Genomic DNA, 22,263 nt, shown 5'->3' with positions numbered 1-22,263 from the left:
TGCCTCCCCAGCTTAAGCAATTCTCCTGTCTCAGCCTCCCAAGTAGCTGGGACTACCTGGCCGCACATGTGTATTAAATGATGGCTATTGGCCAGGCACGGTGGCTCACGCCTGTAATCCCAGCATTTTGGGAGGCCAAGGCAGGTGGATCACCTGAGGTCAGGAGTTCGAGACCAGCCTGGCCAACATGGTGAAACCCCGTCTCTACTAAAAATACACAAATTAGCCGGGCATTGTGACGGGCATCTGTAATCCCAGCTACTCAGGAGGCTGAGGCAGGATAATCACTTGAACCCGGGAGGTGGAGGTTGCATTGGGCCAAGATCACACCACTGCACTCCAGTCTGGGCAATGGAGCGAGACTCCATCTCAAAAAAAAAAAAAAAAAAAAAAAGATGGCTACTATATAAATAAATACAAGTGAGTATATGTGATAAGTTAAATTTTGCTAGGATCCCTCTCCCATGCTAATCACCAAAGGGAATGTAAATTATACAAAGGTAAGGACAGTGTTTTGCTCATGACTGTGTCAATATATAACATACAAATAATATCTTGGTATTCTGGGACTCAGCATTCATTGTTGAATGAGAGAATGAGAATCTTGGTAATGCCAGCACTTTCTTTCTGCTCAGATGCTGATCCCACTCTAACCTATCCTGTTCACAACTAATTCCTAGACTTTTTATGACGCAAAATCATAAAACGAGGACAGAAGGCTTACCTTAAAGAGAGAAGTGGAGGTATTTTTTGTCAAAAGTGATATATAATAAAGAGTACAAAAAATAATAAAAGAGAGGAGAGGGCATAAAAACCGCTCTTGCTATGAGTAGAAGAAATCTATTTTGGGGAGGGTAGACAAAGGGACTTATTTATTTAAAGACTCACTAATTTTCATAGTTTTGGTAGAGACGAGTTTTCCATGTTGCCCAGGCTAGTCTCGAACTCCTGACCTCAAGGAATCCACCCTCCTTGGCTTCCCAAAGTGCTGGGATTACAGGCATGAGCCACCACAGCCCGGCCATAAGGGGACTTCAGAAAGCCTTCTGAGAATGTGGGAGATGAGAGTGAACGTTAGGAGGAAGAAAGAAGATGAAAGGGGGATCAAAACATCTGGCTGGGGGTTCTAAATTGGATTGGGCATCTAATTGTTTAATGTCTTTCAAGGGATAATTGAAATAAATGGCATTCTTTTCATTTAAATTTACTTGCTTTTGCCCATTCAATTGTGCTTTTTCTTTTCTTTTCTTTTCTTTTTTTTTTTTTTTTTTTTTTGAGCCTGAGTGCCACTCTGTCACCCAGGCTGGAGTGCAGTGGCGCCATCTCGGCTCACTGCAAGCTCCACCTCCCGGGTTCACGCCATTCTCCTGCCTCAGCCTCCCGAGTAGCTGGGACTACAGGCGCCCGCCACCACCCCCGGCTAATTTTTTTGTATTTTTAGTAGAGATGGGTTTCATCGTGTTAGCCAGGAGGGTCTCGATCTCCTGACCTTGTGATCTGCCTGCCTCGGCCTCCCAATGGCTGTCGCCCAGGCTAGGGTGCAGTGGCGTGATCTCGGCTCACTGCAAGCTCTGCCTCCTGGGTTTGCGCCATTCTCCTGCCTCAGCCTCCTGAGTAGCTGGGACTACAGGCACCCGCCACCGCGCCCGGCTAATTTTTTGTATTTTTAGTAGAGACGGGGTTTCACCGTGGTCTCGATCTCCTGACCTTGTGATCCGCCCGCCTCGGCCTCCCAAAGTGCTGGGATTACAGGCGTGAGCCACTGCGCCCGGCGGATTGCACTTTTTCAAATGGGACTCTCCTCCAGGCTAAACGTTTCTCCTTTTGGGCTATAGAAGAAAGACCTGAGCTCCTCAGTGACAGGGAACGTATCTTCTTTATTTTGTATTCCTGGGACTAGCAGAGTGTCTGCCAAAGAGCTGAAGGGTCATGTTTCAGTTTTTGGAAGAGAACTCAACTTGAGCCTCACATCTATTGGACAGAGTGGGCTTATCTTGGCCCTCCAGGCGAAGTCAGCTGAAGGCCATAGTGGAGACCCAACTGGTTCTTCTAGTCTTCTTCTAGTTTGTTTATTAGTTTTGCTAAACTTAGCTCTTTATAACCTTCAACAAATTCAAGGTTTTATTGTGGTATAATTGATTTGCAATAAACTGCACATACTTAAAGTGTACAATTTGATGAGTTTTATATGTGCGTAATTGTGAAACCAACAGACAGTTAACATAGCATCACCCCCAGGAGTTTCCTCATGGTGGTTTTATTTCAAGGTTTTATTATCTAGAGATAAAGAGATAAGAAGATAGATGAAATAGGATTCTTCACGAGTTGATAATTGTTGGAGCTGGGTGACAAGGATTCAATGATTCATTGTTTGAAACTGTTTTTATATATGTTTGAATACATTCATTTATAAATTAAAAAAAAATTTTTTTTTAGAAAAAACTTCAATATGTTAATTCCCATTGATGATAGAGGCCACCGGCTCCTGTTTAAAAAATTCAGGAAATGTGCATGGTCAGATACTTCTCCCCAACAAGGTTTGGGGAAGCATTATGAGTGAATTTAATACCCTCTCCCATGTCAACTAAATTAGTCACGAATGAAAAGATATGGGAATTATTTGGGTGGGTCCTTTAGATCTGAATTTTTTTTTTTTTCTTTTTGGAGATCGAGTCTCACTTTGTCACCCAGGGTGGAGTGCAGTGGCATGACCTCGGCTTACTGCAACCTCTGCCTCCTGGGTTCAAGCAATTCTCCTGCCTCAGCCTCCTGAGTGCACTATAGGTGCACGCTGCCACGCTCAGTTAATTTTTTGTATTTTAGTAGAGATGGGGTTTCACCATGTTGCCCAGGCTGGTCTCGAACTTCTGAACTCAGGCAATCCGCCTGCCTCAGCCTCCCAAAGTGCTAGGATTATAGGTGTGAGCCACCGCACCCGGCCAGATCTGAAATCTTCAAAGAATTCAAGGATTATGGCTTTGGCTAAAAACCAATTCATGTATTATTTATTTTGATGGGAGGTCTCATTCTGTCACTCAGGCTGGAGTATAGAGGTACAATCTTGGCTCCTGCAGCCTCAATCTCCTGGGCTCAAGGAATTCTCCTGCCTCAGCGTCCTGAGTAGCTGGGACTACAGGCACATGCCACCATGCCTGGCTAATTTTTTATATTTTTTTGTAGACACGGGGTTTCACTATATTGTCCAGTCTAGTCTCAAACTCCTGGGCTCAAATGATCCTCTCACCTTGGCCTTCCAAAATGCTGGGATTACAGGCATGCGCCACTGCATCCAGCCCAGATATTTTAAATGTATATTTATATATAATCTTTTTAAAAACCCATACACGCTAACATTCTATGCACATTTCTGCATTTTGCATTTTCACTCATACATCTGGAAGATATTTCTGTATCAGTACATATAATTAATCTCATTTTTTAAACAGCTGCAAATAATTCTAGCAAATGAATGCATAATTGATCTAACTAATCTCCTGTGGATAGACATTTAATAATTGTTTGCTACTGGAGTCAGTGTACCTTTATACATATGCCTTCATGTACCTGTGCATTTATATATGCAAGATACATTTATAGAAGTGGAATTGGTAGGATTACATTTATAAAATGTATCAACCTTTTAAAAGTACTTGCATCAAATGGTTTGTTACATTTTTAAATCCGACAATTACTGCCAAATTGCTCTGTATCATGTCTGTGTGACAATTTACAATCCTGCTAATGATGTATGAAACCATTTGATTCTGTACACCCTTAATGAAACAGTGTGTTCCTTACACTTTTTATGTGTGCCCAACTCTTCAGTCACAGTGGGGTTTCAATATGGTCTTAATTTACATTTATCTTTTTATGAGACAGGTTGAGAATCTTACCGTAGGAACTATTTGTTATTTCCTTTTCTGAGAACTATCTGTTCACGACATTTGCCATTATTTTTCCTTGGGCTTGTTATTCTTTTTGTTCTTGATTAATATCTGGTGGGATATTTATTCCTACTTTTTCATTTGGACTGTTGAATTAGCTTGTCTACTTCTAAAAAAATTCTACTTTCATTGGGCTAAGTTACATTTATGGTTTAATTTAAGAAAAACTGACATTTCAATGTCTCTTCCTGTATGAGAACAGGGCATATCTTTCCATTTATTCAAGACATAAAGTGGGTTTAAACAGGTACATTTTTAAAAGATGGCTACTTGTGGAGACCAAATTGAGAAGGGCAAGAATGAAAGCAGGAAGACCAATTAAGTGGTCCTGCAGTGGCCCAGGAGACAGAGCTTAGGCTAGGGTTGGGGGTGGACAGATTTGAGGTCTGTCCTCGAGGAAGTACTAATTAAACTTTCTCATGGATTGGATATGGGAGTAAGACAAAGGGAAGCCTAAGGATGATGCCTAGGTTTTCAACCTGAGCCATTCAGGGACTAGTGATGCTGTGAGATACAGGAGACAGAAAGAGATCCTAGAAGAAGGCTTGCTTAGAAGCAAAGTCCCCAAGCCTCAAACTCCAGGGAGGCTGCCCACAGAAGCTCTTTCAGTGGCAACACAACCAACTGGAATCACAACCAGCCAGGGCCTCCACTAACCCGTGTGGTACCTTGATGTGAATTTAAAAATGGTGGCTTTTCTGGGAAGACACAGGCCCAAAGGTACACTTGGAGAGGAGTATGTGAGTTGAGTTTTAGCCCCTACTTAGTCTCTTGACTGGGTGCTCCTGTGCTATGAGCAACCTGCATGACCAGACCTGGAAGCCTTGGAACTAACCTCTGACTGGGGCATCTGACTCATCCACTCCTATAAAGTATTATCCTGCTCCTTAAACTTACCCCAAAATGGGCCCTGACTCTAGGGTTCTGCTTCTCAGCTAGATCCTCATCTCTACCTATTTAGAGATCTTCCAGTTACAGTGAATCTGACTGCTGCCTGCTTATGCATTTCGGCAGTTGCCTTGCCTCTCCTAAACCTTGAATATAGTGCATAGCATAAAATATAAGCCTTAAGTCATCTTGGTAACCATAAATCTCAGAATGATGCTTTTTTGATACTTACGCAATTCCTATTGCCCAATTTGAAAATGCCCTGGTTCATCTGAAAACAGACCAGTTAGCTGCATAGAGCAGCAAGTTGTAAGTTGCATCTGAAAGACCACTGGCTTCAAACCATTCTGATTCTGAGTCATCTGTTTGGTGCTCTGACTTTGATCCCAGCCTCCAGCCTCTGGGTCCCCCTGGTCTAGGTGACACCTCTCCAAACAGTGTTGAGCTTACTCCTCAAAGGCAGAGGACAGAGGCAGATTCTGAAAAACTCTGCGTTCAGTCTGACATTCCCTGTTCTTTTCCTGCACCTTCCCCATGAAATAGCACATTCGAAAATAATTACTCATGCCCTCATGACTGACTGACTACCCCAACCCAGGGAGCTCTCCCTTCCTTAATCCCCTCCATTTTAGTTATACCATGGGGACTTCAGGTGGGCTGCAGGAGTACATCCACATTTCCATCAGTCCTTGCTAGGGGCAGTGTTACACTACATTGATAATTCCCCACTCTGGGTGCACAGTCCCCTCTCCTCAACTGAGCTAAGATGTAGGCTACTGATGATTTCATGCCCAGCCCAACTATGAATCAGCTGCTTCCAGTTAATCATTCCTCCTCGTACCCACCAGGAGAAACAGTAACAACTGAGGCAAGAATGCAAAGCCACAACCTAAAAGAAAAGAGACACATTGTTCCATCTGATCTACTGACAGCTAAGACAGTCACTCCATGGAGTACACAGGAGATTCCCAGGCTGCTGCCAGGGCTCATTTTGTTCTTGTCTTCCCTATGACTTTGCTCAGGATTCCGCTATCAGCAACTTCATCCTCCAGCTCTCTCCATCCTCCTATCAAAGCCTCAGGGACATAGAAAGAAGCTTACCTTCGTAAAATGTGCCAGGACCTCCGTCTTAGATAAAAGATGACTTTGAGAAAAGAAATTATTTCATTCCACTATGTTCCATTGGATTTCTGCTTTACTTAAAAGCAGAAACAACCATGGCTTGAGATGCTTCTAGTGTTTCATGGAGAATTGGGACTATTTCCCCGACATGCCCTGCTCTTCATTCCTCTTTGCTTCTTCCCTTTTTGCCTCCTTGGACTCGAGAGGCGACCATAAGTGGTGAAATTTCTCACCAGATAGAACGCCAGGCAGGTGCAGCTCTTGAAGCACCAAGACTGGCTCAAGAGATTGTAAATGGATCTGTCAAGTGCATGCGCCACTGATGTTCAGTCAGGAGAGCTTCCATTTGTTAAAAATATAAAGGACATTCCTATCATCAAGCATCACAATTACGCAAACTCAAAGAAAACAATGTTAGCTCTACTTGGCCTATGTTATACGCTCTAAGAAAGTATTTTAGAAAAAAATTTTTTTCTTTTAACAAAAATTTATTGAAGGATCAAACGTGTTCTCTTTCTTGATGTCTTTAGCTCGTAAAGTCGTTTTGGGAACTTCGTGCATCTGGCAAACAAAATAAAACACCAATGAAATGCTGAGAAATGATTATTTCCCTTAAGTATTTTAGCGGCCTCCAGGCAGACCTGATAAATATTCAGCGAGTGATTAGCTGGTGCATCCCCACCTGCGTCCTTTGCATAGCCATGTCCGCTACTCTTTCACAGGCAGTTTTACTTGGTAATTTACAAATGTACCGGCTGCACTCTGCACCTGACAGTATTGCAGTAATTAGCTTGGGATGCAAAATGATTTCTAAATTAAGGTCCTAGACTTGCAAAATCAAGAAAGCCTGATAATCAACATCGTCCCTCTGATGGCCAGTGAATAACGGGATAAATACCTAAGACAAGTCCTTTAACCATCCCACGTGGTGATAAATGCCCGACGTACAAATTAAAAGTCTCTACGACACGCAGGTGAAATACGGTATAGGTCAAGAAGAGAAGGTAGGGGAAAGGGTCAATGCTTAATTAGTTAAAAATCGCTGTCTTCCTCCTGTAGGAAGGTCTAGAGCCTGTGTCCTTTAGGGCACACGTGATGAAAGCGACATTTTGGCCAGGTGAAACCTCAAGCTGGTACAGGCTGCTAACACACGGGCGTCGTGCCCCGGAGACATCGGGGGTCCTGAAGATGGGGAAGGGACTCCCTGTTGCGTGTGCTCAGGGGTTAGCGGGTGAGCACCGGGCGGGAGGCTCCGGGGCAGGGGCTGCGCGTGGAGCCCACTCCGGAACGCGGGCTCCTCTCGGCCCGGCACGGACGGCGCAGGACTCCGAGCCCGTGGATAAGACAGAGAGAGAGCGGGAGTGGGAGGAGGAAGACGGGGAGAGGAGGAGGCCGGACGGCAGGAGCGGAAGAAGAGGAGGAGAACTGAGGCGGAGGAGGGCGAGAGGGAGGAGAGCCGGGAGCAGGAAGGGAGGAAAGAAAAAGGCGGCGGAGGAGCGCGGACCCGCCACTCCCGCCCTCCTCCTCCTCCGCATCCCCACTCGGGCTGGCCCTCCCCGGGCCGCCCGCCGCCGCCGCTCCCTGTTCAGTCTTCCCAGCACCGCCAGGCGCCCTCTGCCTCCTCCGCACTCGGCGCGGCCCGCTCGGCGCCGCCGCCGCCCCCCCCGCGCGCTCCCGGCCCGCGCGCCCCCGCCGTTCTCGTCCGCGCGGCCTCGCGCTCGGGGCATGCGCGGTGGGCGGCGCCGCTCCGGGCCGCCTCTGCCGCCGCGAGTAGGAAGCGCGAGCGCCGGGCGCCGGGCTGTCAGTGAGCCTGGGGCCAGCGGGCGAGCCAGCGGCTCAGGCTCCGGCTCCGGCTCCCGCTCCCGCTCTGCGCCGCACCGGCCTGACTCTCCCCGGTCCCCGCCGCGCCCCCTCGCCGCGACCTCGGCCACCGGCCCGCGCACCCCGCCCGGGGTCGCCCCGAGCCCGCACCTCTCCGCCGCCGCCCCCGCCCACCCGGCCCTCCGCGGCCGCCGCTCCCCGGCGGAGGCAAGAGGTGGTTGGGGGGGACCATGGCTGACGTTTTCCCGGCCAACGACTCCACGGCGTCTCAGGACGTGGCCAACCGCTTCGCCCGCAAAGGGGCGCTGAGGCAGAAGAACGTGCACGAGGTGAAGGACCACAAATTCATCGCGCGCTTCTTCAAGCAGCCCACCTTCTGCAGCCACTGCACCGACTTCATCTGGTAGGTGCCGGGCCGGGCACCTCTGCCCCGCTCCTCCCCGCCCCCGGGTCCCGGTCCCCGGCGCGCCGGCAAGTCCGCCCCGGGGCTGGCTCACTCCGAGAACTTGGAACCGGCGGGAGTCCGAACTCTCGCCCGGAGTGACACGCGCTCCCGGCCCTGACACCGGCGGGCAGGACTCCCGGGACGTCGCCGCCCCGCCACACACACCCCCTGGCGCCGGAGGGAGGCTGGCCCCGTGCGGTGGCGGCGGGGATCTTTCCCCGGGCCGGGCCCCTCACCTCCCCGGGGGCGCCCACCCGCACGCACCCAGCGGAGCGGCCGCTTGCCGGGGTGGGAGCCCAGTGGACAGGGGAGGAGGAGAGGCCCGAAGGAGCGAAGGTTCCCGGAGAAACGCGTCCCGGAGTAACGCGGGAGCGGCGGCGATTGCGCTGCGCGGTCCAAGTTGCTGGCGAGCCAGGCTGGGCGCGTTCGGGGGGGTGTGTTTGTGCTTCCCATCGGGCTGGACCGCGCTGGAATCTTGGGCCCCTGCCTACTGTAGGCTGCATCTACTGGGCACGGACAGACTTTGACTTTTCTGAGTGAGCAGAGAGAGAGAGAACAAACTGTTGAAAGCTTGCAGTGGGGGAGGGAGAGTTCGAGCAGGCAAATGGCACAAGGGCAGAGGGACTCATTTAAAATAGACCCTGTCGGCCAGGCGCGGTGGCTCACGCCTGTGATCCCAGCACTTTGGGAGGCCGAGGCAGGCGGATCACCTGAAGTCAGGTGTTCGAGACCAGCCTGGCCAACATGGTGAAATCCCGTACTACTAAAAGTACAAAATTTGCGGGCGTGGTGGCAGACGCCTGTAATTCCAGCTACTCGGGAGGCTGAGACAGGAGACTCGCTTGAACCCGGGAGGCGGAGGCTGCAGTGAGCCGAGATCGGGCCACTGCACTCCAGCCTGGTCGAGACAGAGCGAGACTCCGTCTCAAAAAAAATTAAAATAGACCCTGTCAACACGAGATTAGACCTGTAACCCTGTTGATGAGGACAGAGGCCTTATTTAAGAAAAATAACATAAGGGCCAGAGGTGTCAGAGTTCAGGTAATCGCCAATGAATTCAGGCATTCTTAACTCGGAGGATCCTTGGGGGCTTATGGAGAATCGATACATAGAAGGGCTTCAGGGGTCTCTGAACCCTGCAAAACTGGGTGAAATTGTGTTTGTGAATCTTTTTGCTGGTGAGAGAATTACAGCTTTCATCTGATTCTCAAAAGTGTGTGACCCTTCTTCCCAGCTCCCCGTCACCACACAGAAGTTTAGAAAGCTGGAACTAAAGGAGCTCTAGGTCCTCTAGTTAGAGCAGCAGTAGTTTGGTTTTTCTCTTAGATTGCCGGATGCCCTGACTCTTCTACCTCTTCTTTGTCGTGTAGCAATTTCCTGACAAGACAGAGCTATGGCTAGGGCTTCTTAGCTCCCTCCCCTTCTAGGCCAGGGGGAGCTACCCAGGGTGGCAGTCATGGAGTGAATCCTGCCACCAGCCAGCTGTGTGGCACAGGTATCTTGGGCCACTAGAGTGAACATAATATGGATGGATCTGTCTGAATCCATCACACCTGGGGAAAAACATCCCAAAGGTCAGGTCCCATGATCGTGGTGCTAATAAGGTGTTTAATTTTTCCTTTCCTTTTTAGACATCTGCTCCCAAGTACACTTTTACGAAAAGCACAGCCACCTCTCTGAGTGATTTCCACTGTCTAGTCAGCATATGAAGCGATTGTGCTCAAAGGAGTAGGTAATCGTAGATAAGGCTATTTAAAATACAATTTCGGAGCATCAGGGCAAAGAGAATATTGCATTTGGTTAAGAGGAGGTGGTCAACTGTGAGAGTCCATTAAAAGGGAACAGACTGCTGGTGACTTTTGCAGGAAGTGGGAGAGTTAGAAAGGGACTTGCAGCCGACCGAGGCTAGCTAGTGTCTTTCCACTGTCAGTTGCCCTTGAAGGATCAGCCCTTGGTGAGCGGAAGAGGCGCTCAGGTCACTAGCAGTGTTGTGAAGTGGAAGATAAAGGCCCCCCTGAGTATCCCTGCAGCTCTCTGCATTTAATTGTAAACCAACCAATTGGAAGTCCCAGGAAACCATCTACAGGGATTGTCTTTTTCAGTTTGCTTTCATTATTGTTTCTACGGGGTCCTTGATTTGCAAGTTTATTTCAATATTAAATCACTGATATTTTTAAGTGAAATGTTTAGAGTTCATTATGGTTTTTGGTGAGGGGGGATGACTCAAGTTAATTTTAAAAGTATGTGAAATACTTTGTGCATTAAACATTCTATGTGAAGCAAGAGGTTATGACGCTCAGCCTTCTGAAGAAATGTTAATGCAGTTAATCCTAGTAGAACAATACCTGCAATTGAATGTCCATGTCAGGGTTCTCTGCTTACAGAGTAAATTCTCTAAAGTCATTTACAAGAACAAAATACCCTCCGTATGTGCTTTGACTGCTGTCGGTTCTCAGTAGAAATTAGATCATGGTAATCTCAAATGCAAACAATAGGAATGATATTTTCTAGCATCTGGTTCCTTAAGCCAAAATTAAATGTTAAAAGTGATGCCGTTTGGCAATTTCTAGACACATAATACTTTAAACAAATGCATAATAAGTAAGCCCACTTTGTTGTCTTTAGGGAGGAAAAAAAAACAATTTTCATTTGGTCTTCGGGAACAAAATTAAGTAACTTCCTTTTAAAATTTTAACCATAAACTCTTTTGTTACTTGAATATTGTATTGTAGCCAACAAGTTTGAATACACAGTCATGTTCTTGTCTTGAAATTTAAGTATCGATAACATAGTATAAAAAATTGAAAAGAAGCTTGATATATTGGAATAGTTCAGTGATCCTTTATAGGCAAGATTTTTTTTCCCCTCAAAGTTGAATTTACACAGTAATCTGACTAGATATTTAGGTATGTTTTTTCTATTAAGTCATTGGGTTTCACGTACAAACCTTTAGTAGCGGAGTACTTGGTCACATAACTTGTTTGAAATACGCTATCCAACGCAAAATATGTTAAGAGATTTTGTTTTTGTTTTTGTTTTTCAGGGGGTTTGGGAAACAGGGCTTCCAGTGCCAAGGTAAGCTGCCACTTTTGATTTTATTTTCAAGCACAACATGAAATAAGCATTCCAAACAAGAACAGTATTTCCAGTCATCTTTTCTTTCCAATAAAAAAAAGGTTATTCAGATAATGTTTTTGAAATATGAGGGCTGTAAATTTGGGCCTTAAATAATTTGAGCCTACTAATCTGCATATAGAGCTGCCTTTTTCTCATTGGGGAAAAAAAAAAAAGCCTTCCTGTAATTTTATTTTTTGCCGAGAACATTCTTGTCAGAAACTGCTGTCTTTGTGTGGGTGTTGAGAAAAAAATGGAATCACTTTGTATTCAAGTGGCTTTTCTTCCTTGTTCTTCCTCTTTGTTTTTATTCTTCATCGCTTTTACTTATGTATTGAGTTGGACTCACTGCATCTAATTTTAGGCCACATTTCATTCTAGTAAGGATTTGTTTTGTTTAGATTACCAGTTGTCATCCAGAACAAAGTTTGCATGTTTTAAAGTTTTGTCGATGATTTGATGGTGACTGATTTCTCCGGTTTGACTATGTGGCATGCTTTTCTTTAAGCTTACGTATCTGACAACACGTGATACCAGCCATCACATACAGAAAGGAATCCATTTTCTTCCCCCTCTGATCTGTAATTATATTCCACACACATCAAATATCTAACTTTTTGTACTCTCCATTCTATTTGTTTGGCTTTTCCTTTTTGAAGAAACCCACTTTATAGATCGTGAAGGCATCACAGGCTCATTAGCTAACTTTTCTGGCTCTCCTGCTCATTGTCTGTGTTGTGTTTATTTAGTTCTGGTTCCATTTCCCATCTGGGCATAGATTTATTATTAGGGCAAGCAGAAAGTACATTCTAGCCTGGAAAATATTATCCTAACACTGTTTAATATTAAGTGCATTAGAGAAAAAGGCACTGTGTACTTTCTTACAACTTGGAGGTTGTGCTAGCTAGTAAATTGGTTGCCTTTTAAAAACTTCTTCAAATTTGTGAACTTGTTTCTTATATACATTTTCTAAACATATTTTAGATGGGAGTATTTTATGGTGTGATTATTCATTTAATATTCTACCTTTCTTTCTCCCAGCACATCTTTCTCCAAGATGTGCTTAAAACCCCTACTGAGTATATCATTTTCAGAGTTACATTTGAAAATCAAGGGATATTCCTTTTAAAAAGAGAATAAAGAGAAAGATGTGTTATACCAGTCTCTACAAAAGATGAAAGGAAAATGTAGCTCTTTCTAGTTCTCAAAGTTGTGGGCCTGAACTTTGTAGGTGAGATTTGAGCCTAGGCTTGAACATGACTTTAGGGAGTTTAAAGATGTAAGATTCTGGGCCAATGTGATTGACATCTGTTAGTTTTGGTGATATTTTTGGTTTGGGTGGGGACTTATATAAATCTATAAGAAAATTTTTGTACTGAATCTTCTCAGTACTACTTGTCTGGGAGAAAGTGCTTATCTTGTTCTAAAACTTTTATCATTTTCTGCGTAAATAAAAAGTAAGATTGATTAGAATAAGGTTGGTTCCTCTTAGACCTGCTCATCTGAGCAGATTCTGTTGTGGAAATCCCAGTGACCATATTACTAGGCTCCAGGGGGTTTTGCACGGTTTCCCCCAGAGCATCTCTGGAACTTTTAGTGGATTAGCAGATTAATAGTCTCATGGCAGCATAACTCCCTTTTACCTAAATTATACAAGTGAAACCCATAAAAATTTTAAACTGTATAAAATAAAAAGTGAAGTTGCATTCCCTTCTCTTTTCCCACCTCCAGGGATAGCTTCTGTTTGAGACAACCATTCATTCACTCACTCACACATACTTAGTTTTTAAAAGGAGATCAACATTTTATACCACTTTGCAACTGGCTTTTTTCACTCAGCAGTAGATGGTGGATATTCTTCCACATCAAAGCATCAGTTCTGCCTTACTCTGCTTAGTGGCTGCATGTGTGGATGTATCCAATTTATTCACCCATTCCTCTATTGAGGGGTATTTTGGTACTCAGTTCCTACTAGTACGATACCTTTGTCAAGAGCATTATTGAACACTAGTATAGGTATTCCTACAACAGTCAGAAGTGTGTATGTGTGCATCTTAAATGTTAATGGCTACTGCTAAATTACTCATCAAAAGAGTTCCAGTGCACATTTTTTTTTTTTGTATTAATGGGACTTCCCCTTCAGTTTTACCAGTGAAGATATTAGATAATGTACATCTTTTACATTTTTTACCAATCTGGTAGGTGAAAAGGGGCCCCTCTAATAGATTTCCATCTCCTGCATTCTGGGTGAGCGTGAACATTTTTTTTTTCAACTATGTTTTAGCCATTTGTGTTGTGTGAATTGCCTTACTTTACGTAATATTTGAAACTCTGGATTTACAAACTAGATAAATTAGAGAAGTGACTATGTGCTTTCTATATAGTTCTTTGCTTTGGTGAAGAATTTAACCTCAGATCTCTTTAAATAATGAATTACCCTACTGCATTTACAAATTATAGTTCACAGAAACTTTTTCCAATAGTATACATTTATTTGTAACATGCTGTCCGCTTGTTATATTTTGTTTACTGTGTCTCATCTGTATTTGACTTCTAGTAGGCATATGCTAGTCCATTATATTTTGTTGTTTGTTGTAACTTAATTAAGAAGGATGTGTTACCTTGGGATGATGCTTTTAATCCCACAAATACAGTTATCCAGCTTTTTCTGTTTTGGCTCTTACCTCAAAATTAATCTTTCTATTAACATCTGACCATTGTAGAGTGTTTAAGTTTTCTTTTAATGCACTCATTTTTTTTTTCCTGGTTTTGTTTGATAGAGCATCATTCTTCTGCGGGAGAATAACTCATTCTCACTCATACCTTTGGCAACACACCCTCTGGAAATGACAGCTGGAGTTTGAAACTGCTTTTTGCATTCCTCATACATCAGAGTACTTTTACACGATGAGGCAGTGCTTTCTATCTACTTGTATGTAGTGTGTTGCTTTGGTTAGTAGGTAAAATATCTGCAGCAAGCATAGTTTTTCTTCCTTTCTTTAACTAGAGAGGTGTGTATGCTCCTAGTGACTCACATATTCATGCAGTAAGTAATATAGCTTTAGATCCAAAATATTTATCTTCATATTACTTAGTAAATGATGAGTAGGTATTTGAAGACTAAAGAAATGAGTTTCAGTCCTTAAAACTGAGTTTGTAATTTATGCCATTTAGAGAGTGGCATTTTACAAGCATGTGAAACACTAAGGTTATTTCTACTTTCATTTATGTTGTATCTTGAGAAAGAGAAGGACGTTTCTCTGGAGAGAGACTTATTGGCTTATTCCCATTTTCCCTTCATGGACTCTGTACCATTCTTCTTTATATTGCAATATAGGTGTGCAACCCTGAAAACGGATATTACCAGGGCAAGTAACACAGGAAACCATTGTCAGAATTTGCTGCCTAAAATGGTGAAACCAAGGGCCATTCTTCTGGGGAGGAGAAAGATGAATGTGTAGTAGATTTCCAAGTAGGAAATACTTTTCTTAAGGTCCTCAGAGATAAAGACAAGCGTGTTCCTTCACAGCTCTGAAGTGACCCTTTTTACATGACTTGGAGTTGTCTTCTTATTTTTGGCTGAATGTTTTTTGCTTGATGTATTCCTAGCACTCCTTTCATCTCCATAAGATTAGCAGAGATCTAGTCCTTGCCCACTTTTTCCCCCCGCCTCAGAGAAAGGAGAAGATGACAGGGGAGTAGATTTGTGTGGTATGGACATTGATGAAGTTGAATGTCAAGTCTGGAAGGTCTCTTTCCAGTTGGTAGTTTCTGTCTTGCACTGGCTACTTCCAAAGTCAGTCATCAGAGAACAGAGCGATCCACTGTACTGCTCAAATGCACTCTTCCTCTGGGGCAGTGGAGCTGAAACAGTGTTATCTACTGCTTTCGGTACTGGAAAAGGGAAAGCCAACTCGATTTTATCCCCCTCCTTAGGCGGAGCAACACCCATGCACTTCTCTAATTACAGTGGTAGAAACAGCCTCTCAAAATGGGACCTGCTTATTTCAAATGCCAAACAGTTACATAGTTTGTTACATCTGCCTAACCTCCCCTTGTTTTCCCTAATTTTTTTTTTTTGGCTATTCTTTGTCTTTTAATATCACAAATTAAAATGTACTACAAACCCAGGCTCTTTGAGGAAGATACTCAAGAGACAGCATGAGAATTAGGCTCTGCCAATAACCATGACCAACAGGAGCCTGTTGTCCCTGAATGATCATCACTGGATTTTGAGCGGTCTGCTGGGAAATAATTCACATTTTTGTGCTTTCAATGATGCCACTAAGAAGTTGTTTTGAATCTTGAGTCATTTCCCTGCTAAGAACACAACACATATTGTACTTCGTCTGTGACTCCAGCTGAAGCTCTGCATTTTTCAGTGTTAAGGGTTAAAAAATCAGCTACTCGGCCGGGCACGGTGGCTCACGCCTGTAATCCCAGCACTTTGGGAGGCTGAGGTGGGTGGATCACGAGGTCAGGAGATTGAGACCATCCTGGCTAACACGGTGAAACCCCATATCTGCTAAAAATACAAAAAGTTAGCCAGGCGTGGTGGTGGGCGCCTGTAGTCCCAGCTACTCGGGAGGCTGAGACAGGAGAATGGTGTGAACCTGGGAGGCAGAGCTTGCAGTGAGCCAAGATCATGCCACTGCACTCCAGCCTGGACGACGAGCGAGACTCCATCTCAAAAAAAAAAAAAAAAAAAAAAAAAATCAACTACTCTTCCCCTTTGATATTTTGTTTGAAGGCCCGTTTCAGAGGAGATATTTCCATTGGCTCATCTGAGCAGGGTGGTGGTTTCTATTCCTTCTATAAGAATGAAACTTGGTGTTTAAAGGAAGAAAAAAAAGAATGGTTCTCCTCTTGGCTGTGTGAACTGAGGGATTCTAGAAAACAAAACTAGTTAAGGAAGGTGACCTTTAAACAGAAAGGGGGCAGTAGCGATTGAGTCATCAGCCTTTCAGAAAAGGGATGCGCAGTTGTCTTCATCTGCCACGGTGTTCTGAGAGCTGAGTTGTATGGACACCAAGTACCAGGAGATAGGATACTGAGGTCCGAGTTGGGCAGAATCATGAGGTTGGCCAACTTGAGCAGAGGATCTGTCCTCCCTACGTACTGCATTGACCACTGCTTACACTGTGTGGCCTCTGGCTGCCCGCTGATTTTCAAAGTTATGGGTTTCAAAGCCAGGGTTTTCCATTTTCTGTCTTCAAGAGGAGTTCAGCCCTTGGTACCTCAGTTTTGATTGGTTACCCATCCCCAAATTGTAAGTTACTTTAATTATAGATGAACTCTTGAAGGTTTAGTTCCAAAAAGATAGAATCCATGGAAGACTGAGTGTAATTTGAAACCTAGAGGTTTTGTAGTTAATGCCAGGTCAAAGCATTATCTCAGCCTCAAAGATGAAATGGCCAATAATGCCTGAATACAGAGAAAAATGGTGGAGGTGGACAGTTAGAACTGCCTTTCTGTGCTTGAGTGCAGTGGCTCATGCCTGTCATCCCAGCACTTTGGAAGGTTGAGGCAATCGAACTGCTTGAGCCCAGAACTTTAAGACCAGGCTGGGCAACATGGCAAAACACCGTTGCTACAAAAAATACAAAAAGTAGCTGGGCATGGTGGTGCGGTGCCCATGGTCTGAGCTACTTGGGAAGCTGAGGTGGGAGGATCACTTGAGCCTGGGAGGTCGAGGATGCAATAAAGTGTGATTGTGCCACTGCACTCCAGCCTGGGCAACAGAGTGAGACCCTGTCTCAAAAAACAAAACCAAACAAACAAACAAACAAAAAACCCCTGTTTTTCTTTTCAACAGTGGTTTTCCTCCGTAAAAATGTGTTAATACTTAGAAGTAGGGACGCTTAGATAAAACTAGCGTTAGGTGTTCCCTTTTGGTGCTATATACTTGTTATAAAATGATTTGATTAATGACTTTCTGAATTGCTACTTTTACTTTATATGGTAAGTGAAAGTGTTTTGTTAATTTATTCACACATCAATCCTACCCCCGCCACCAGAAGCTGGGGCTGTAGCATATGGAGTGGCTATTTATCCTCATAGGCAGTAAAAGCCAAATAAATGTTTACTTTTGCAGATACATCTGATGTTTGAGTTTCCTTTTCTTTATATTATTTTATTTTTTTGAGATGGAGTCTTGCTCTTGTTGCCCAGGCTGGGATGCAGTGGCTCAACTTTGGCTCACTGCAACCCCTGCCTTCTGGGTTCAAGCAATTCTTCTGCCTCAGCCTCCTGAATAGCTGGGATTACAGGTGCATGCCACCATCCCCAGCTAATTTTTGTATTTTTGGTAGAGATGGGGTTTCACCATATTGGCCAGGCTGGTCTTGAACTCCTGACGTTAGGTGATCCTCTTGCTTCAGCCTCCCAAAGTGCTGGGATTACAGGCATGAGCCACCGCGCGCAACCGGAGTTTCCTTTTCTTTAAATTTTTTGGTGGTGTCATGCCCTCTGAGTATTTCACTCTTGATGATACTATTGAAATTTAAATTTTTAGACAAATTAACCCCTCACTTGCTCAGTTGTTTTTCTTCATGAAGAGTCAGAGTATTCCATTTCCAAATAGCATTAGTTTCACAGCTGCCCTATCAGGATAAGTCCAACTCCTTAGCAAGACATTGGAAGACTGTTAAAGTCTCCTGCCTGACATCTTCAGACTTACCTACAATGCTTTCTTTCTTCCCATCCCTGGGTCATTGTGAGTAAGTTGCAGTTTCCCAGGAAGTGCTTCCTTCAATTCTTTCCTCAACCCCCCTTGCCCAGATGATACCTGTTTCACCTGTTAAGTCTTAGTCTAAGGTTTGGCTCTGGTCTTTCCCGATTGTCCTGCTATTCTACATGTTCTTCCTATCATAGGACCCTTTTTTTTTTTTTTTTGAGACAGAGTGTCACTCTGTCACCCAGGCTGGAGTGTGCAGTGGCACAGTCTTGGATCACTGCAACCTTTGCCTCCTGAGCTCAAGCAGTTCTCATGCCTCAGCCTCCTAAGTAGCTGGGATTACAGGCACTTACCACGATGCCCAGCTAATTTTTGTATTTTTAGTAGAGACGGGGTGTCGCCATGTTAGTCAGGCTAGTCTCGAACTCCTAACCTCAAGTGATCTGCCTGCCTCCGCATCCCAAAGTGCTGGGATTACAGGCATAAGCCCCCGCACCCCACCCTTCCTGTCATAGGACCTTCACACTGTATCACCTCTCTACTTCTGTTTCCTCTGCCAGTTTTGAGTACAAGGACTGAGTCTTACTTCTTTTTGTGTCTCCAGTGTGTAATGTGGTGCCTGACACTCAGTAGATACTATGTAAATATTTGTTGGGTGTGTGATTATATAAATATTAAGAGATGTGATACAAACGTTCATAACCAGAAAGATCACAGTGACTTCTGCCTGGCTACCTTTTCTATATTTTTTTAAAGCAAGCTTATAATCCAAAGTTATGCCAACTAAAATCTTAGGATCATTAAAGAAAAAGTACTTTTTGAAGCTAAGCATACTTATTCCAAAGAGGGAGCAGAAAATTCTACGTTTATGTGTGTAATAAGTTAACATATGTAATGGCTAAACCTAACACATTAACACTGTAGAAATAAACCACTTAATGTGTCTTCTTTCTGTCTTTGGAAGAGTGTCCAAGCATCAAGAATAAATCTTATTGCACAAATAAAACAAGAGTGTATTATGGGCTGTAGCAGGAGAGGGAAGATATCTTGGGTACAGGGTGAGAAAGTAAGACCAGCTTTTATTACTTGTTTGGTACAGTTATTTAAATGCTCTGTTTTACTTTGAGATTGGTAATAACTGGAGCTCAATCATCATGCTCCAGAGGGAGCAGTAGCTCAACTTCACTGATTCTGTTATTTTTAAAATTTTTGTACCTGAAAGGTTTTGTGCCTTAATACATTTTTTTTGTGCCTTAATACAAATAATAAAGGTTTTTGTGCCTTAATATGCAAGTAAATGTACAGGGATGGCAGTGGCAGCTTTGGAGTGAAACAGCTGTGATTATGTTTATCATCACAGATTATAACGGTGATTAGAATCACTTTCAAGATTTTATTCAATTGAAAGGAAAGAAAATGAATATGTATTCAATGCTGCATTATGTCAGACATCTAACTTTCATGTTTTATATGCTTTCATTCCAAAAGCACCCCATAACAGGATGTTATCCCCATCTTAGAAATAGAGCTAAAGTACTTAACCAGGCTGGTGGGGCGTATCATGGGTTCAGATACTAACGGTTTTGCAGAAAACATTCTTCAGAGCCAAGTGGAAACTTTTGGTATGAATGAAGCCTGGATTTATATTAGGAGAGGAAAGAATGATGCCATTATGAAACATTTCTTGGTGACATAAAATTAAGGTTTCACTGTCCTCATCAGTCTGTCAAAATTTCCACGGCAGACCCTTTATTTCAGGTCTTGTTTCCACCCAAACTGAAATCTCATGCTCAACTTAAGGCATGGCCATTTCAATGTTGGCTGTGTCTAGTAGAAATTGCTATAACTGCATTAAACTCTTTACTAAATTATACAAAAGGGAAAATGGTTTCTGGAAATAGATTTCTATCAAGAATGGAATGGAAGGGAATGATTTGATTAATTGCCAGCACAAGATAAGAATTATTTAAGAGCGAGACGGGCGGATCACTAGGTCAGGAGATCGAGACCATCCTGGCGAACACGGTGAAACCCTGTCTGTACTAAAAAATACAAAAAACTAGCCGGGCGAGGCGGCGGGCGCCTGTAGTCCCAGCTACTCGGGAGGCTGAGGCAGGAGAATGGCGTAAACCCGGGGGGCGGAGCTTGCAGTGAGCTGAGATCCGGCCACTGCACTCCAGCCCGGGCGACAGAGCCAGACTCCGTCTCAAAAAAAAAAAAAAAAAAAAAAAAAAAAAAAAAAGAATTATTTAAGAGCAAGTCCATAAAGTAAGATTAGCATGAGGGCAATGTATCTTTAATGCCTTCACTTGCTGTTCCCCCTCCAATATCTATACATTTCTATTCTTGGTATTTTGAGAAATAGTAGATCCATCTGTCCTGTCCAGGGTGACTCCGGTAGGTAGTTAGGAAATAAACCATAAGGGTGTAAATATGAGACTTGAAGATGTGCTTATAAATAAGTTTAGCTCTGACTTGGACAGACTTCCTCAAGTTTGAGGGGATGGATCAGTGAGGGTCCAGTTAACAGTTGAATTGAGAGGAAAATTCTACCGTGGAGATTAACTCATGGTTTTACCATCTAGTTTTGAGTTAATCTCTACGATAGAATTTTACTGTATAGTGAGATATATATGTATATATGTGTGTATGTGTATATATGTATATGTGTATATGTGTATATATATGTATATATGTGTGTGTATATATACACACACACACGTAGCTCGTGTGATACATACACACACACACACTAGCTGGAGTATGGTTGTGCACGAAGTTTATGACATAGGGGTTTTCTTATAATTGAAACACAATTGATAGCCAGCACCCAGATAGCACTTACTGTACACACTGTTGTAAGCACTCACATTTAACTCACTCATTTGATCCTCACGACAATTCTGAAGAGAGAGGCAGTGTTGTGATTCCCGTTTTACAGCTGAGGAAACAGGCCCTGAGGCACAGGGAGGTTTACTAATTTGTCCACAGTCACACAGTTAGAAAATGGTGGGGCTGGGATTCAGACCTGGGCAGTATGAGTCCAGATGCCATGCCGTTAAGCCGGGTGTTCTCCTGCTTCTCAGTTCTCCTTTTCTTGAAGTTTTGTCACACTTAAATCACACCATTGACTCGAATGTCTAGGTATTAAAGAATGAAGCATTTTTTCTTTTTTTTTTTTTTTTTGAGACGGAGTCTTGCCCTGTCGCCCAGACTGGAGTGCAGTAGCGTGATCTCGACCCACCGCAACCTCCGTCTCTCAGGTTCAAGCAATTCTCCTGCCTCAGCCTTCCGAGTAGCTGGGATGACAGGCTTGTGCCACGATACCCGGCTAATTTTTGTATTCTTAGTAGAGATGGGGTTTCACCGTGTTGGCCAGGCTGGTGTGGAACTCCTGACCTCAGGTGATCCACCTAACTCGGCCTCCCAAAGTGCTGGGATTGCAGGCATGAGCCACCGCGCCCAGCGGGAAGCATTTTTTCAATTCAATAACACTTAATGTGCTTCCTGCCTGAAGTGGGAGGTTATGGCCCCATAGATGGACTCTGTTTAGTCTGTGTCATGCCAGATCCTGCAGGGTGTGGGACAGAAGACATACATGAAAACAACACATTGTGACAGTACATCATGTACATTATATTACATCTTAGTCTGAATGAAATAACAGTTTTTGAAGCATGTGGGAAGGAAGGAGATATTTTTTGAGCTCATTAGGAGATGGCTCTTGTTTTGGGCTTTGCAGGTTGCTAGAATTTCCTTTGATTAGGAGAATGGAGGAAGCCCTTCTAAGGTAAGGGAATGGCATGAGTGAGAGAGGGATGTGAGTGACTCACGTTCAGGGAGCAGTAGACTGGGAGAGCCCATCTTATTTGAGATGTAACCCCCGCTGACCTCCAAAAGGAAGAACAGATGAGAAAAATATGTGGGGAGCCGCTTCACGTTTGCCACATACTGATTCTTTATTAAATACGTTGTTTCCTCTTGTATCTTTTTGTTTTCATGTCATCATTTTCAGAACAAAGTTACAAATACAGAGATTACTGTATCTACATGTAGAAGATACATTGTAATGAAGCTTGGAAAATAACTTCTTGAGTTTAAAACAGCTTGTTCAACCAGTGGGCCACATGCAGCCCAGGATGGCTTTGAATGTGGCCCAACACAAACTTGAAAACTTCCTTAAAAAATTATGCATTTAAAAATTTTTATTTGTTTTAAAAGCTTATCAGCTATCGTTAGTGTTATTTTATATG

The 22,263-nt window shown here is 43.7% G+C and overlaps 1 protein-coding gene across 2 annotated transcripts in view; it reads left to right on the top strand.

Moving 5' to 3' along the window:
• Positions 1–7,778: 7,778 nt before the first annotated feature.
• Positions 7,779–22,263, top strand: part of PRKCA (protein kinase C alpha) — a 516,290-nt gene continuing 501,805 nt past the window's right edge. Inside the window, exons 1-2 of one of the 2 annotated variants that reach the window (XM_050762434.1) lie at positions 7,779–8,178; positions 11,264–11,295. In XM_050762434.1, coding sequence (XP_050618391.1) covers positions 8,006–8,178; positions 11,264–11,295 — 205 coding nt within the window. In that variant the 5' untranslated portion in view covers positions 7,779–8,005. The remainder of the gene's footprint in view (positions 8,179–11,263; positions 11,296–22,263) is intronic. The other variant, XM_050762435.1, reaches the window with a different exon arrangement.

This window comes from Macaca thibetana, chromosome 16 (genome assembly GCF_024542745.1).
Source record: "Macaca thibetana thibetana isolate TM-01 chromosome 16, ASM2454274v1, whole genome shotgun sequence".
NCBI lineage: Eukaryota > Metazoa > Chordata > Mammalia > Primates > Cercopithecidae > Macaca > Macaca thibetana.
The sequence above is the reverse complement of the archived record's forward strand: the minus strand, read 5'-3'. Positions and strand labels throughout refer to the sequence as shown.